At 42.8% G+C, this 18,200-nt stretch overlaps 1 protein-coding gene across 1 annotated transcript in view; it reads left to right on the forward strand.

The window, feature by feature from the left end:
* The window catches only part of SUZ12 (SUZ12 polycomb repressive complex 2 subunit), a 16,481-nt gene extending 1,720 nt beyond the window's left edge, over positions 1–14,761 (forward strand). The window contains exons 3-15 of the mRNA XM_009080597.1: positions 2,942–3,010; positions 4,600–4,649; positions 5,349–5,434; positions 6,770–7,001; positions 7,487–7,589; positions 8,163–8,268; positions 9,112–9,289; positions 11,171–11,262; positions 11,697–11,840; positions 12,409–12,566; positions 13,008–13,206; positions 13,665–13,744; positions 14,051–14,761. Of these exons, the coding sequence (XP_009078845.1) occupies positions 2,942–3,010; positions 4,600–4,649; positions 5,349–5,434; positions 6,770–7,001; positions 7,487–7,589; positions 8,163–8,268; positions 9,112–9,289; positions 11,171–11,262; positions 11,697–11,840; positions 12,409–12,566; positions 13,008–13,206; positions 13,665–13,744; positions 14,051–14,390 (1,837 nt within the window). The 3' untranslated portion in view covers positions 14,391–14,761. The remainder of the gene's footprint in view (positions 1–2,941; positions 3,011–4,599; positions 4,650–5,348; positions 5,435–6,769; positions 7,002–7,486; positions 7,590–8,162; positions 8,269–9,111; positions 9,290–11,170; positions 11,263–11,696; positions 11,841–12,408; positions 12,567–13,007; positions 13,207–13,664; positions 13,745–14,050) is intronic.
* The last annotated feature ends 3,439 nt before the right edge of the window (positions 14,762–18,200 follow it).

Below are 18,200 nucleotides of genomic sequence, written 5' to 3' on the forward strand. Positions count from 1 at the left end.
GCTAATAGCAGCTTAATAGCTGCTTTACTCACTCGCTCTCACCATGCTGACTTACTGAAATCATGCTGGGAATTAGGTCTAGAAAGATTAAGTAAAACATTTCAGTGTATTTTCCTTGTAAAAACACAAAAATGCAACAGAAATGAACAGTATAGTTGAGGGGGGGAAAGAGCAAAGGATTGCACAGTGTTGTTCTCCCCTCTAATAGCAGCTTAATAGCTGCTTTACTCACTCGCTCTCACCATGCTGACTTACTGAAATCATGCTGGGAATTAGGTCTAGAAAGATTAAGTAAAACATTTCAGTGTATTTTCCTTGTAAAAACACAAAAATGCAACAGAAATGAACAGTATAGTTGAGGGGGGGAAAGAGCAAAGGATTGCACAGTGTTGTTCTCCCCTGGGTTCCCTCTGACCTTTCTGTGCTCTGTCAGTGCTCTGTCCTTCTCTCTCAGCCTAGTTAAAACCACAAGAGTTGTAGTTTAAGGCTAGTTTGGACTATTGGGCTGTAGTGACAAAAGAGTCTCAACTGAATTTCCTGAAGGGATTAGCAGATACCTGTTAGCTGATCTGTGCTGGTAAACACTTTGGGGTAGCCCAAGACCTTAATCTCTATCCTTCATTCAGCACAAGTAGTTCAGGTATATTATCTCCTTGTTTTGGTGCAGAAGGGGGTTTAACATAGTATCTGAACTAGAGTAGAAGCTCATCCTGAGGCTTACATTGAGAAAAATTTATGGTCCTGGTTTCAGTGTTGTTGAAGTGTTAGTAGAGTTCTCTTTTGGAACCACATCCCTGTTAGCTGCTTATGTGGACCAGGACCAAACATGTTTATTTATTTATTTATTTATTTATTACTTTAGGACTTGTCAATTTTGCCATTTCAAAATTGCTGATCATTGTTTTGATTGCCATTTCAGTAACAAGTGTCATAAGTAAAATACAAAGAACTAACCTCCAAACTGTACAGAACTCACTTACAGAACAGCAGTAATTATAGCTCCACAGCTTTTACCTCCAGCTCTTTGGTAGCCTGAGAAAAATGCCAGACAAATTTATCCCTTGGGGGAAGGGAAATAAAACTGCATTTTTACCAAGAAATTACTTATTGCTATTGGTCCATGTGTTTTATACTGAGAAACTGTTTATAAAGACTAGAATGCTTAGAGTAAAGAGAAATGGTGATAGGGAATAGTCAGTGGGAATGTAAATAGTAAATAGGAATGTGTCAGCTTGGGCTAAAAAAGTACTGGAGTTGCTGCTTATCACCAGAGAGGTGATAGGTGATGGAGAGCTGGAATGGCTCAGTTAATTATTGCTGAGCTTGACTGGGGTAAGTGGGTGGAGAAAGGAATGCACAGGATGCACACACTTGTAGCACACGTAAATGCTCTCTCAAAAATCTGAGTGTAGGGATGGGTATTACCAACAGTTCTGTCTGTTTCACATGGGAACAAAAATAGCAATTCAGTTTGAAGGAATTTCTGCTCTTACAAGTTAGCTTCAAAGGCAACAGTTTGGATTTGATAGGTGTCTTGGTTGCTATTTTTAGTGTATCTGAAAGGTTATTTTCAGAGGACTCTCTGCTCATTTTGACTAACCAGAGTTTGAAGTTAGAGGTTGTGTCATTGTTCTCCTTGGATCAGTAATGTTCCTAGATTAAATGCAAGCTGTGTGAGATATCAGTGTATTTTATGAAAGAACTTCCCCCATTCCTGAATCATGTTTGTCCCTGAGCTGGTTTCTGCCTCATATTCTGATCATGTCATAGCTTTGCTCCAAAGCTGTTCTAAGCCATTCTTCAGTCTGGAGAAAACCCTCTAAAGCTCATGCACTGCTTGCTGTTGTGCACAGCAGTGCTTGGTGTTGGTGAGCTGGAGGTGTTTTTACCGTAGAAACTGAATTGCTGTTCTTACCATCCCTTGCTTTAAAGCTGAGTGTTCCATTGCCCTTTTCCAATCCCACGTTGGGTGTAGGTGAGTCAGTTCCCAGAGCTTTCATCTCTGAATCCTGTGCTGAGTAGAGCTTTGAGTCAGTGCTTGTTTACTACACGAGTGATAATTATTTTTCTCCTTGTATCTGAGTCCATCCCTGTGCTGGTGTCAGTGCTGCTGGTCTGGCCTTGCTGTTAGTCAGCTGTGATCTGGAGCTCAGTCAGCAGCAGCCTCTGCTCTGGGACAGTGTGTGACACCAGAGTTCCCTCAGGCAGGATATTTCTCCAGGCAAATGCTTCCCCTGCCCCAGAGCATATTGTTGTGCTTCCCCCAGCAAGAAATCCAGAGTTTGGCAACAGCTTATGGTCTTATTTCATGTTCCAGAGGTGTAAATGTAAGGGAAGGAGGTGCCCGTGCCCTTCTGGGTTGTCACTCTAGTCTGATGTAGTTTTATGGACATCTAGGGCCAAGCATCCTTTAATGAAAAACTGAGACTGTTCTGTAAACTGTTGAATTTCTGTTCATGAATGAGCTCTATTTATAGCATTGAACACTCAGCTGTGTGTGGCAGAACAGGCTGAACATATGAGCATGAACAGACTGATGTCAGAATTATGGAGAGACATGATTTGAAATGGTTATTCTCTGTGACATTGTTGTCATTAGTTGTTGTCCCCCATTTTCTGCTCTAAAAGTACCTGTAGAATTCATTGTTGTTTGCATTTTTCTGTTTAATAGAAATGTGTGTAGCAATGAGGAGGTTTAATTACATTTTTAACTCTTTTGTCATATTAGGTTTTAAGGGTTTTTCACTATTATGATCAAGATTAAAATAGAAATGACTGAGGAGCTGACACATCAGTTCCTAGTGGGTATAAGTGTCACTAAAGCAGGAAGATTTTTCTTTTACAAAGTCAAGTCCAAGTTCAGACTGAATAAACTTTTTCTTGTTGTATCTTATGGGTATAATGCCTATATAAAACTATTCTTTCTGCTTGTTCTTCACAGGAAAACGTTCAAAGTAGATGACATGTTATCAAAAGTAGAGAAAATGAAGGGAGAACAAGAATCTCACAGGTACTGTCCTGCTATAGAGCTGTGTGTGGGTACAAGTGAGCACATGGATGTGCTAAATGAAAAGTCTTTCTGATGGGTAAAATGAAAGTGATGTAGAGTAACTATGAGAAGTGAGGTGCTCACTGCTTGAGATGTTCTTCCAGGACCTCCAGTAGGGAATTGCCTCAACTCTGTTTTTAAGAAGGTCATTTGTGTCAGTAGCTAATCTGTGAGTGTTGGAATTCAAAAACAGAAGCAGATTGGGGAAAATACCATGAAATTAAGCTATTTGGGATTTATCTTGTTGTATACGTGCTATTTTTAATCTTATGTTCCTAGTTACGTTAAAGAAACAAACAGTTGAAAAATACAACTAACCCCAAGACAAAAGAAAAAACCCTGAAACTTTCAAGAGTATTGAAAATATTTACCCATCTGAAGCCATAATAGTGTAACTAGTTACACAATGTTTTCATTAAAGACTGTAAAACTTACAAGTTTCCCTTCTAATCTTCTTGTGAGAAGTATTGCCTAGTGTGAGATTTTTCTTGTTATCTGACCCCACATATATCTAGTGTTGGACCTTCTCATAGTTCTACCTGAATAACAGTGTTCCCTCTTGAACAAACAGGTGGTTTCAAGTCTTAATTCCATACAGAATTGCCATTTGGGGGTAGCTTACTCTGAATTCCAATTGTGGAGTGGTAATTACCTTTATAAAAATCAAAGTTGGGGCAGAAATGGGAAGCTTGGGACAAGCTGGTGTGGATGCAGTGTTCTGAATGCTCAGGCTGTTGGGACTTTGATCATCTCAGAGCTCTCAGCAATGTTTGTGTTTAAAAACAGGAGTTGAGTTCAGGTTGTGTCTGCCTGAGAGGTTGGTGAAGGTGCTCAAAGTTGTGCTGGTGATGTAGTGCAGGAGTTGGTTCTTTGTGTACCTCAGAAATGCTGAGTGGGTTTGAGAGCAGTTTTAATACAGGTGTATGAACATTTGTTTTGAGCTGAGATGTGTCCTGAATGTATCAGTTTGGAACAAAATGGGTGTGTGGTCAGCAGAACAGCTTGAGCTGTGAGCTGCAGAGCTGTGAACCTAAACAGTGCAATGGTTATCCTGATCCAAAATATTGTGGGTGATATGGACTTGCTGTGACTGCTCATGTTTACTGCTGAGGCTGCAGGTTGCTCCTTGTAAAGATTCTCATTACCAAACTTAAAACACTTGGTTAAAAAACCAAATTGCACCAAGTTCAGGTTTTAGAAAATCTCTACCAAAACTGATCCCTGTTGCTGGTGGATGTCTGGCAGGTGTTTGCCTGCCTGTGAAGGCAACATCTCCTATGTTCAGCCAATGTCCTTCTCCTGCAGTGTTTAAACTTACGTTTTTAACATACCAAGCCCTAGAGTACACAGAGAGAATCAGTCAGTGAGGAGAAAACTGGTGTAACTTTGCATCACCTGCAGCTGCTGCATCCAGGCAGTGTCCGAGTAGGTGAGGGACTGGTCTGGGATGGTTCTCCTTGGCCTGGACATCAGGGCATGGAGTGAAGTGGCTGCTGAAAAGAGAAAACACTTATTTGCTTTAACATTTCCTTTCTTTTGTTTCTGTTTAGCTTGTCTGCTCATTTGCAACTCACATTTACTGGGTTCTTCCATAAAAACGGTATGTTTGCCACTTCATTCTTGGGACTGTTCATTTGTGTGACACCTTTGAAATCCCTGGAGATCTGGGAGGGGAACATGTGAATGTTTTTCATCTCTGCTGTTTGGATGCAGATTCTGAGTTTAAGCTCAGCCTGTGCCATTGGTTCCAATTCAGGAGTGCTTTCAAAATGTTGTAGCACAATTGTGATGTTAAGCAGATAAGCCTCAGGGGTTTCAGTCAAAAATGCTTCATCCTCCTTTGGAGCTGAAACAGACCCTGAGGAGTCCCAAGAAAGTGATTTTAGGGGATTGTGTCTTGGGTGTTGGGTGGTTCCTATCTGATAGCATCTGATCTTAAGTTTGGATGCAAAATTTTAGTTTGCATGCTGTAAAGAAAAGAAACTGGAGACGATAATTTGACATCTCTGTAATTAATCTATTCTGACTGTTCCTAAATCTACCCATGACCTTTTTTCTCTGTTACAGCAAGGTAGTGAGCTTGCTCTTTTAAACACTGGAGATCAGCTATGCTTTTTAGTCTGCTGGTATGAGAGCAGGTCGGAATATTCTTGAGTGGGAGTTGGCAATAAGTTTGGGGAGAATTGAAACAGAATTTGTCTCGGTGTTTGTGCCTGGAGGTTAGAAAGTAATTACAGACAGATTTGTGCCATTGAACAGATCTTCACTTTCCCAGAACTTACACCAGTTTTCTGTTTAGATAAGCCATCCCAAAACTCAGAGAATGAACAAAACTCTGTGACCCTGGAAGTTCTGCTGGTCAAGGTTTGCCACAAGAAGCGAAAGGTAAAAGTGCTTGACAAACTTGATATGTCCTAAAGCAAAATGCTCCCCTGGCCCTGCAGTCCCCAGTGAGCTCTGCCATGCAGTGCTGCTCCTGTTGAAATTAGTCTGTGAGGGCTCATCGACTCAAGTTGTTTTCTGTTGAGTTTGACACTGGTGGGAAGTCACTGAGAGTCTGACAAACCTTGTTTGTTTGTAAGGCAGATCCACTCCTGGGGAATTTCAGCCACTTCTGCTTTTACTTCAAGTTTTGGGTCACATAATTAATTATCTATTATATATATAAGAGATAACATATTCATTATTCAAAACCCCTGTTAAGTCTCTTGTGATGTCCAGAGGCTTAAGCAAACCAGACAATCACAAAACCACAAGGAAGTCTGTGCCTTCTACAGTGTAGAAGTGAAAAGGACAAGATGTAATTGTTTTTGACTCCTCAGCCTTGTCTCTTTCCTTGCTTTGTCTGTTCCTGTGTCTTGTACTTTGATCATTTCAATTACTGCAAATTTTAGCTACTAGGAATCATAAACAATTTGATATTTGATTTTTAAAGCATCTTTGATTTTCTTTGGTTTTAGCTGTGTTTGGTTCACACCAGTTGGCAAATTATCTTCACAGCTATGGGAGCATGGGAGGCTCAGTATTACAGGCTGTGATTTTTAACCAGAAAGGGAGAGATTTGCAGTTAGAATTTCATGGCTTTTCCATAAGAAAGTGTGGCTGTTTTGACATGTTTTTAAGAGTTAATATTTTTTCTAGCCAATTTTGTTAATGGCCATGATATGGATAAAGGTAGTGAAAGCAGGAGGTGCTGATGGTTGTTTCAAATGTTTTGCTGCAAGTTTCATATTTAGGCCATCTTGTCTTGTTTTCCCAATACCACACAATGTTCAGTGATCTGTTTGAGAGGTACTGAATAAAATAAATCCTGGGTAAGTGATTCTTTATCTCCCAGATAGCACAGAGTGCACTTTGTAATATTGCAGGGAGAAACTAGGAAGCTCTTGAAATACATATGTAACCAAAACATGTAATTTCTGGAGGTAAACAGAATTGAATTAGTATTAATGACTGTTGTGCAATCTTCCTGAGTGCCCCGTGTTGGTGTTAATTTAATCACCTGGAGAAAGTTGGCTGCTGCCAGGAGGGTCACAGACCCAGTGTTATTTACACTTCCAAAGAGCTGTTTTTGCATTTCAAACTTGGGATTGTTCCAGATGTAGTTTTTGTATTTTGAGCTGTTCTGGGGCTTGTTGGCAGGACAAGTACAGTTGATAAATGATACAGATTTTAACACAATATCTTTGCCTAAAGCTGAGCTCTCTTGTCTTGCTGCAGGATGTGAGCTGTCCGATAAGACAGGTCCCCACAGGTAAAAAGCAGGTGCCTTTAAACCCAGACCTCAGCCAAATCAAACCAGGCAACTTCCCATCACTTGCAGTGTCCAGCAATGAGTTTGAGCCAAGCAACAGCCACATGGTGAAGTCTTACTCACTGTTATTCAGAGTCACTCGCCCAGGAAGAAGAGAGTTCAATGGACTGATCAATGGCGAAACTAACGAGAACATTGGTAACTTCAACCTTTACATCTGCTTTCACCAGGTTTAGCTTGCGGGCAGAGTTGTCTTGCTGTGCAGTGCAGGTGACAGGGGCCAGGAATAGCTGAGTGACTGACTGAAATTAGCTTTCTAAAACTTGTTATTAAGGGGGTTTCTTAATCTTGCTAAGACATGTGTTACATCACAAATGTTACAGCCTTGGAGAGTGCATGTAGAGTGAAAAACTTTATTTCTCACTATCTTATAGCCACAAGAGGAGGAAGATCAAATCCCAAATTCTTTATGATGACAGAATAATATGATGAATCTAAAAATATGAGAACATACCTAAAATATGATTACTGTTGAGCTAAGTGCCCTTTCCATTGCTTTGTCCTTTTCTGTTGTATGACACATCTGACAAAACCCAACAGCCAGTTATGTTTTACAACTGCATAGAGACTGTTTGAGCTTTTGTGCTTATCTAATGGTGGGATGCCCTGTCTCCTCTGTGCAGATGTCAATGAGGAGCTTCCAGCTAGGAGAAAAAGAAACTCTTCAAATCGTGAGGATGGGGAAAAGACGTTTGTGGCACAAATGACTGTATTTGATAAAAACAGGTAATGTTATTCAAAATACATATTGCTTCTGGTAGTCATTAGGAATTTGTTTAATAATAAACTGAATATGTTCCTTATTTGCAGTGTAGGCTGTCTTTGGCTGCATCTTAGTTGGTATTTACAGCAAGAGCTTAGGCTTGTCGGGGTTGTTTTTAAAAATCTATAGGTTTCATAATACACATTTTATACTGAGACATTTTCAGTGACTAATTCCTTCTGTGAACTTGAGTATTGTCCTGTTAATTCGCATCCATTTGTCTGTTCCTTGCCAGTTTTTTGACAGATGTGATTTCTGTGGTTCTGTTAAAGGTCGGTGACAGCATAATTATAAAGTAAACCAAGCAAAAAGTCTCTGCAATACACTCACATTCTGTTTGGTGCCCTAATTGGCTCAGATTATTGCTGGTGTAGTCACAGATCTCATTCTGGTGGCACCTAAAGAAGACATCAGTTCTCCATTACTACAGGGCAATCAAACAAGTAGTTAAGTCACAGTAGGTTTACTCTGTGACTGCTTTATGCAGGCCATAAAAATGAGCTGTTTTACACAAAGTGCATCCTGTGTCTTGCCAGGCGCCTGCAGCTCCTGGATGGGGAGTATGAGGTGGCCATGCAGGAGATGGAAGAGTGTCCCATTAGCAAGAAAAGAGCCACGTGGGAAACAATACTTGATGGGAAGGTATGGATTGTTCTGGTGGCTGAAAGACCTGTCTTCACTTAAAATGAGCTAGATTAAGGTGGAACTCGGTTTGAAGTGCAGTCAGTGGCCGTTCCTCTGAAAAAGGGATGGAGTTGAACAGGAAATAATTGTCTGAGAATATATGGACATAGATTTTGGTTTACCTCTCAGTTTAGAAAGCTTTGGTTGCACTGGATCACTACGACAAGCAGATGTCAACTGCTGTAGGTGTGGCAGTTGTCCCTTTCAGTGACTTCTGAACTTCTGCCTTATAGTCAGGTCATTTAAATATTTGTTACTGTAGTAAATTCAAGTTGGACAAATCGAAAGGAACAAGCAGCAGAAGCAGAATATTTTAGGCAAAGAAAGAAGCACCCAGAGCTTCCATAGGTGTGATCTTACATATCTGCCTTAAGAGAATGGTGGTGAAATGCACTGATGAAAAGAAGAGGGTGTGTCAGCGTAGGAGAAAGTATTGAGCAGAGAGAAACTGTGGCTGAGGTGAACCAGCACCTGGTGGTACAGTGAATGAGGTGACTCTATGTACTTCTGTAGTCAGATGTTCCATGTTCTGGAAGAGCATCAGGTGTAAGTGACAGAGGAGAAGAACATGAAGATTCCAGATGGTCCCCCAGTATTTGTGTCCCAACATGCTTCTATAATTATGCGAGAAGCAGAGATGATCCAGACTATATAAAAAATGTAGTTATAAGCTCAGTTATCCTCTTCAGCCTTTACCTGCATTACAAAAATGACATCTACGTCCATTCTGTGAGTATTTTTGTGATTGTTTTTGTACATGGGAAGGCACTAACTCTGCTGGTTTGTTTTGATTCCCCCCAGAGGTTGCCTCCATTCGAAACGTTTTCTCAGGGACCTACACTTCAGTTTACTCTTCGTTGGACAGGAGACACAAATGATAAGTCTACAGCTCCTATAGCTAAGCCTCTTGCGACGAGGAATTCTGAAAGTCTCCCCCAAGAGAACAAGACCAATTCTGTGAAACCCACTCAGACTATAGGTGAGCACACTTGGTTTTGCTGCTCAGTAATCATCTACTTAGCCCTTATGTGCTGCTGCAGCTGCTTCCTGCTCAACAGGAATGAGTGGGCTCTGTTCTATCCCAGATTCTGTAGCTTTTTAAGGTAAATCTGAAAGCTAAACATCGTGGGGGTCTTGGAAATGTTGGCAATATTGAAGTGATTGTACACAATGCTCAAAAATCCTGCTGTGATCCCTATCAGGGGAAAGCTGTCAGTAGGACTTCCAGGATTGTCTGCTCTGCTCACTTCAATCACTTGTGTCAGTATTTGGGTTTGTAGCTGCCCTGGTTTCAGGGTATTCAGTGGAATAGAGTTAATTTTCTTCTTGGGAACTGGTGCAGTGCTGTGTTTTGGATTTAGGATGAGAATACAGTGACTGATGTTTTAGTTGTTGCTAAGATGTGTTTGGACTAAGTCAAGGACTTGTCAGCTCTCCCAGCACCCGAGCAGTGAGGAGCTGTGGGGCACAGCTGGGACAGCTGACCAAAGGCACATTCCACACCATGTGGCCTTATGCTCAGTGCATAAACTAGAGGGAAAGCTGGCCTAGGTATTGTCTTTATCTTGTCCTGCTCCCAGTTGTTTGTGGCTTGGATTAGAAAGTTGTGTGGGCAGGTAAGGCCCAAGGACAGCTGAAAAACTGAAGTCATGCAGAAGACAACAGTCTGTTCCTCTTGTTTAACCTATCAACATGCCTTGGCTCTGAACTGGCACCTGAGGCACTTCAGAGCAGTCAGTATTGCCAAGCTTCTAGCTAGATTGGGGCTGAGATTCAGGAATCTTCCAGGCCCTGTCACGGAAGTGACTGTCTGGAGCACAGTGGTTCTGCCCCAGGCTCAGTCTCTTGGGTGTGCAGGGATGCAGTGCTGGTGAACCTTTGCAGAATGGCATTTCAGAATGGCTGTGTGTGGTGGCTCTGCCATTTGCACTGTCTTGAGTGGCAGGAGAATGAAAACAGGCAACTTGTGTCACAGATTCTGACAGTGGAAGATGAAGATCCAGCACATCTTTCCCAATGATGTATGAATTTGGCGTTGCATTTTGCTTTGGCATGTTCCCAAGGCAGAGCAGTGGAATACAGACATCAGAGACTTTCTAAATGTGGCAGCTTAAGCTTGGCTGTAATTTCCAAGTTCTCAAAGTATCTGAGCCATGGAACTGCACTTTGTCTGAAGCAGCACAGGCTGAAGTGTCAGGTCTCCTGATGAAACAAGTGTTGTCTTGTGTCAGTCGAGCTGAGCCTTGTTCTGCCATCGTTACCACCATTCAGAAGCAAAGTAGGTCTTGAGGGTGGATGTGCAAACCTGCCAGATACTTGGGGCTCCTTTTTCATTTTATGAATCCAATGACCTCACAGAGTCTCAGGAGTGCAGAAGAGACTGAGAGGCAACTGACCAGAGCCATTACACACACAGACAGTAAGTGTTGGAGGGTTGCAGTTTCAGCTAAATATTTTGTGTGTTACTTGCATTTCTGTTTCCTCTTGAGTGACTTGAGAAACTGAATTTGTTTCCCAGCCACACCTGCTTTTAGCTGCACCTAAAGAGTTGCTTAAACGGAGTAATAAAAATGTTGGGTTTTCCCTCACTGTTTTGAAGTTCTCTGAGGGATTCTCCAAAACTGGGGATACACCTGGTGTGAGAAGTGGAGGGTTTGCCTGTAGTTTGTGGAGAGATCTGAGCATCAAGACTTGTTGCTGCTCTGAACTGTTTGTGTCAGAGCACACAGAAGTACTTTGTGTAGCCCTTTCTCCTTTAGTGTAGTGTGCCCTTGTCAGGACTTCCTTAATGGGTAAGGAACAATGTCTGTTTTTTCCTCTTCCCCAAAGAAATGTATGTCTACATGTGTTTTTCTTTCAGCTGTGAAAGAGTCCTTGCCAGCAGATCTTCAGACAAGGAAAGAGAGAGATGTGCTAAATGAACCTAGACAGAAGTTGAGAATATTTTACCAGGTATTGACAATGACCATTGGAGGGAAACACTAGAACCTCAATACTGCATGGAATTAAAATTTTCTTGTGAGTTAGGTGGAAATTTGCACTTGCCCCTTTAGGGGATGCCTTAAGGGGCCTCAGATTCCCAGAGTGATTGCTGGGGTCACACCTGGTGTTCTGAAGTACAAGGGACATCTCCTGTTAGACATCTGGGAGGAACAGGTGGTGTTCCTATGGGGAAAAATTCCTGAAATACCAGTGTTCCGGGACGCTGAGCTGGTGTTGTGTTCCCAAGGTCTTGTCATTGCCGTAGAGATCTCCTGAAGTGACGTCCAGCTTGGTTTGGGGGCTTGGGAAGTTAATGAATGGAACTCATTTGATAGTTTGCTCATCTGACAGTTTAATTCTTTGGTCCTTTCCTGCTGCCCTGCCTGTCCCTCTGTGTGCATCAGTTCCTTTACAACAACAACACGCGGCAGCAGACGGAGGCCCGCGACGACCTGCACTGCCCCTGGTGCACTCTGAACTGCCGCAAGCTCTACAGCTTGCTCAAGCACCTGAAGCTTTGCCACAGCAGATTTATCTTCAATTACGTGGTAAGTCATCTTCTCGTGAGGCACGGGGACGTCTGTCACAGACACCAGGAGATCTGTCTGCAGCCTGTTAGGTGCAGGACTGTGTCCACAGGTTGGATGCACTTCCTCCGAGTGGGATACGAATGTTTGTGTGGGGAAAAAACGTGGGGCCGGTCCTGCTTCTTGTTCTAAAATACAGGGGTGCTAAATAGTGATCACTGGAGGAGGATTTCTGTCTGCAGCTGCTGCCTTTGCCTCAGTGTGCTCTCTCCTGTGGCAGAAAGCAGCGTAACCAGATTGGGTTGGAAGTCTCTTGGAGCTTGAGGAAAATCTCATTTCTGGGGTTCTTGTCAGCAATCTCTTGCTGATATTTCTTTATTTTATAATTAGCCCTGAATGGTTTTATATAAAACTGAAACAGTACAGAGCAAGGAGGCTTCAGTGCTCTTTGTTCCTAGGTTAGAGATGATTTGGGTGTTGTCAGAGGAGCCAGAGCTGTGTCCAGCGGTCGATAGGGATCGTTGAGGTGTTCAGAGCCTCCTGCTGCATTGTCCTGATGCCAGCTGAGTGTGTGTGCACTGTGTTGCAGTACCACCCCAAAGGGGCTCGGATAGACGTGTCCATCAACGAGTGCTACGATGGCTCCTACGCAGGGAACCCCCAGGACATCCACCGCCAGCCTGGCTTCGCCTTCAGCCGCAACGGGCCGGTCAAGAGGACTCCCATCACACACATCCTCGTGTGCAGGTAGGGATGGACGTGCTGCAGGGGCTGAGCCCCACACACCCCACACTGCTGCACGGAGCGGTGCTGAGTTTCGCTGTCACGGCTAAACCCACCCCCCACACTGCTGCACGGAGCAGTGCTGAGTTTCGCTGTCACGGCTAAACGAGATGTAACTGAAAGATGAAAACTTCACCTGTGATTTTTCTGCGTCTTTTCAGTTGAGTAACTAACTGCCTTATCCTAAAACTTCAGCTCCCCAGAAGAAGTTGGAGGGTTGGAACATTGGGTGTTGGGTTTTTAATGGAGCACATCTCTGTGTGCTAGTGACCATTGCTGGTCCTTTCCCCCCACCCACGTTTGTGCAAGCTAAAGCTGCAAAGAATATTCTGTATGAATTGCTCACAGCTCTTAGTGTTTGCAGCTCTGCTTTGGTGGTGAAAGCAGTTTCCTTCCCTCCTTCAGGCCGAAGCGCACGAAAGCGAGTATGTCTGAGTTCCTGGAGTCTGAGGATGGAGAGGTGGAGCAGCAGAGGACGTACAGCAGTGGGCACAACAGGCTGTACTTCCACAGCGACACGTGCCTGCCCCTCCGGCCCCAGGAGATGGAGGTGGACAGTGAGGACGAGAAGGACCCGGAATGGCTGAGGGAGAAAACCATCACTGTGAGTATTCCCTGTGTACAAACTGCTTGAAGTGGGTTTTTGAAAGGTGATCTGCAGTTGTAGGGAGCCATCAGGAATGTGTTGTGGAAATGATGTAACGTTTGGCTGAGCCACCATGGGTGGAAATTCATGGAGTTGGGGTTTGTTTTTCCAGGTGTGGCTCCAGTTGCAAATCTGCCTCAGTCCTGTGTGTCCACACGGGTGTTGGTTGTTTGTGGCTGGTTTTCTCCTTCAAGGAGGAGCTGCTGGGAGCACAGGAGCACACGGTGTGGGGTGTATGTAGCAAGGATGTAATTTAGCATCACGAGTCTCTACGTGATAGGACATTTTTGTGGCTGTTTTGACTGCAGAGCCTGATTTCTCTCTATATATATTTCTGGTGTAAGTTGAATTTTGCAGTTCTGATAGGTGTATTTATTTCTTTTTCTGTCCTTCCTCTGAATCCTTCACCTCTCCAGCAAATTGAAGAATTTTCTGATGTTAACGAGGGAGAGAAAGAAGTGATGAAATTGTGGAACCTTCATGTTATGAAGCACGGGTATGTTAACACTGCTTGGCTTGCCACAGATCAGTCATGCTAGAGATTGACCATTTTGCATTGCAATCACTAAATACTTACAATTCTGTTAGAAAAGGATGATTTGGTAACAAGCTTTGGAGTATTTAAGCTTTTAAAATCTGTTCTTGTACCTAGTAGCCCTTTGGCTTTGGAAGGAATGGGGCACTGCAGGTGGTGGGAGGAGGTGGTAGGTGTTCTGCAGGTGCCTTGCTGGGCCATGCTCTGGGGTCTCTCTGTAGCTGTGAGAATGTTTCTTTGCATAAAGATGTCTCTCTGCCTCACCAGGTTTATTGCTGACAATCAGATGAATCATGCCTGTATGCTCTTCGTTGAGAACTATGGACAAAAAATCATTAAGAAGAACTTGTGTCGAAACTTTATGCTCCACCTGGTCAGCATGCATGACTTTAACCTCATCAGCATCATGTCCATAGACAAAGCTGTGGCCAGGCTCCGGGAGATGCAGCAGAAGCTGGAGAAAGGAGAATCAGCCTCCCCAACAGAGGAGGAACCTGCTGAGGAGCAGAGTGGGACAACAAATGGGTACAGTGAAAATAGCGTGAGGGTTTCGGAAGTCGACGGCGTCTCAGGTGTCACCAAACAGAGCAAGAAGCAGAAGCTCTGAAGTCACAGTCAGTTGTCATTCAATGGACATTCTAGGGTGCATGAGCTCTATAAAGAATCACACACAAACATACAGAGGTTCCAAACAGGCACTGCTGGATGGAAATAAATGATTTCAACAAGGATATTGTTTTAACAGGGTTTTTATTCAGTTACTTATGCAAGTACTACATGTATATTGGTTTTGGTGATGTAATGACAATATTCTAAGAGTTTGAGCATGAAGAGCAATATGAAAATCTCTTTTGTAATTTTAGTAATTAGTGTCTTAAGAACTTAATGGAATTTACATAAGTATATGTAAACCCGTTTTTATATTAAGAGTTTTGCATCTGTATCTGGCTGTTTTTTCCTACCATGAAGTTGTGAAACAGTAGGGGAAGGGAATTGGGATACAGTTTCTGCTTTTCTTATCTAGAAATTCTCCAGTTAGCTTTTTGTGGAAATAAGGTCTCACTCTTCAAAGTCTAACCTTGATCCTTGTGTTTGAAATCATTTATCGATCGGTCGTAAAATTACAAATGAGTTGGGATTTTTACACTGAAATTGTCGAAGTCGGCGAACTTAGCACTTCCTTTGTCTCGTGCCTGTTTGGAAAGGTCTTGGCTCTTGGTGTTGCAGACACAGTGAGGCTCCAGCTTGGCTCCCTGGGTTGCAGCAGTTGGTGTCGGGGGTGGCTCAGCTCTCCCCGTGTTACATGTCAGACTCAAACATTGGCTCCCTTGGTTTCCAGCACACGTTCACACAGCTACACTGAGGGTTGGGTGCAGCCTCCTCCTGCCTGGGGCTGCACACCGTGGGCACCACGTCCTTAACCTGCCCTGAAGTTCTTGCCTGAGCACAGACTGCAAGGCCAGGCCGTGGGTTTAGCTTTGGCTTTCCAGATGCCACTCTTGAGGGAAAAATGCACTGTAAAATTGGACCAGAAAATGTGTTGCACTTCTTATGTAAGTATTCTGTGATGTATTGTATTCAATACAGATACTAAGATGCTGACTAAACTATATTTGAGCAGTTTTGCACTGCTGTTAACACATTTTATGCATACGTTTACAGATTTTTTCCAATGGAAAGTGGTTTCACTACTGGTACAGTATCAGCACCGAAGGTTTATTCCAGCAAGCACTGTGGTTGAGTGACATCACCTCAATTTTTTATTCTCCTTAAAATATTGCATTTTTCATATTCTTTATTTATAAAGGAACAATGCTGCTGTAAATACAGGTATTTTTAATTTTTTATTTCATTCCACCACCATGAGATGCAGTTCCCTGTTTGTTGAAGGGTATATAAGCTTTCTAATGGTGTCTTCAGAAATTTATAAAGTGTAAATACTGATTTTGATGGTCCTTTAAGATGTGTTTAACTGTGAGACTATTTAACTAATGGTGTGGATGTGATTTGTCATCCAGTATTAAGTTCTTAGTCACTGATTTTGTGTACAAAATAGGAAAGAGGGAAACTGCAGCTTTCATTACAAACTCCCTGGATTTGCCAGCTCTGAGTTTTAGCAAACTCCTTTAATTATGCCTCTGGATAGTACATCAAGCATTTCTCTCTGGCTTTAATTTGCTAAAGCTGTGCACATATGTAAAGAAATAGATTATTTTAGGGGAGATGTAGTTCTAGAATTATTGCTTATGTCATTTCTAAAGCAGTTATGCTCTTAATGCTTAAAAGAAGGCTAGCATTGTTTGCACAAAAAGTTGGTGATCCCCCCAAAAATAGTAATGAAATTACTTCTGTCCAGTAAACTTTGTATGTCATGTCAATTTATAATAAAAGCTGAAAAAATCCCTTTGTTTTCTATTTATCAAGATGCCTTTTCTATATGTAGTCTGAGGATGCCATGTAAGATGGTCACCAGGAGTCTGAACAGTGCAGCAGATGGAAAAACAGAACCAGCCCCAAATAAAGACCCCAAACCAGGTTCAGTTGTTCCAATGAACCTTTGTTTTTACATGAAATGTTTGATTTGAGAGCAGCTTTTTGTACATCAAGTTCAGCAATATGCAGTCTGCCATGATGGGTGTCTCGTTCTGTGTGCAGAGGCTTTGAGCAGCTCCTCCAGGAACTTTGGGGACATGTTCTTCCTTTGCCAGGTTATTACTTGTATCTAAGGTATCTCTGTAAATTAGCAGGTTTTTAGCCAGATGATAGCAACTTCCATTGTCCTTTCTTGGGGCAGAGCTGAGTACCTGAGCTGGATCTCAGCTCTGGTTTGCTGTTTAGAACTGCAGATGAAAAGTCACTTTTGTGAAACATATCACTCACAGAACTAAGACTTGAGTATTTTCTACATGCAACTGGTTCGTGTTTCAAATATTTTACAAAATACTTGGTCTATATGAAGAGTTGATTTAAGATGTCAGTTCCCTGGGGCTGGATTGGATGCTGCAGGACAAAGCCAGTCTGGGTTTGCATTGCTTGGCCTGGTGGGGAGTGTGGAGTGGCAGATCCTGGAACCTTTTTCCATGTCAGGAACAATCCTACACTGAGGTGCAGGATGTGCCAGTTGGGCTCTGCAAACTGCTGCTGTTTGTGTCTGAGGCTGGCAAAGTTTAACCTGCTCATGATTTGTGTTCGGGTCTGTGAACCCCAGGCTGGAGCCTAACATGACCTGAGTATTCCAGTGCATTAAATACCACACTGGAAAGTGTTAGATGAATTGAAGCTGTTCACCTGCAGTGTACAGTGCTTGGAGTGTGTCCTGGAGTTGGGGGTGGGCAGGGAGTCACTGCTGGAGTGAAGCAGTTGCTAATTTGAACTGTTCTGATGATTTACCTGATCAACAAACCCCCAAACCAGCAATGTGACTTACCTTTGGAGCACAGCAGCCATTCTGTGAGGGCAGTTTTGACACTTGTTCCAAGTTAAGTGTTTCTTAATTCCCAGCAGTTTGGTGCCATCCTCAGCCAGTGCTTGACCAGAGGTGCTGTGGGACCAGATCCTGCTGCAAATCGGACACTGTGGTTTCACATCCAAGGAAACAGAAGCTTTGAACTTGGTAAGTCTTTCCATGACTCTTCCCTGCAGTTCTTGGGCTGTTGGACTTGAGTGAAGCTCTGTCCTTGAGGAGAAACGGGTAAGTCTTTCCATGACTCTTTGCAGTTCTTGGGCTGTTGGACTGGAGTGAAGCTCTGTCCTTGAGGAGAAACACTGAGTCTTGTCAGGCAGTTCCTCTAGTGAATGAGGTAACTGCAAACTCAGCAACTTCCCTTGCTGGTTTCACGAGGAATTTTTCCTTTAAAATAGACCTAAGGACTAGAACTGCTGCAGGTAAAGCAGAACTAAGGGATGAAGTAAATCTGTGTGTTAGTCCAACAGGGACTTTATTTGAAGGTGACTAAATACCTCTCTTGATTGTTCTTTGGGGGCCAAAAACTCATGTGTAAGAGCTGCACCACAGACTGCACCAGGAAGAGGTGGAACAGGACAAGGGAGGAGAATCAAACCAACTGTGATGTAATATTGAAGGAAATAGTTTGCAGATGCTGTAACCAATTTTATAAAAAGGAGGGAAAATTATTTTTGCCAGAGATGTCAGTAAAATCTGAACTTCAGCTGGAGATAAAGCTAAGTGCACAGGTGAGAGACCTGGAAAGAATTGTGACTTGTGAGGGACAAAGTGAAACATCAGTGGGGAGAAGCTCTTGCAGACAGCTGCAGTGCTCTAGAAAACAGGTTATGTATCTTTATGTCAAATATTGGAGTGTCATGATGCTCAGTTTTCTGCCCCAGTAAATTACTAGACCACACACAGCTGAGGGATAAAACTTTATTTAAAAAAATGCAAATTTCACTTGACACA

This window comes from Acanthisitta chloris, unplaced genomic scaffold (assembly GCF_000695815.1).
Source record: "Acanthisitta chloris isolate BGI_N310 unplaced genomic scaffold, ASM69581v1 scaffold6428, whole genome shotgun sequence".
Classification (NCBI taxonomy): domain Eukaryota; kingdom Metazoa; phylum Chordata; class Aves; order Passeriformes; family Acanthisittidae; genus Acanthisitta; species Acanthisitta chloris.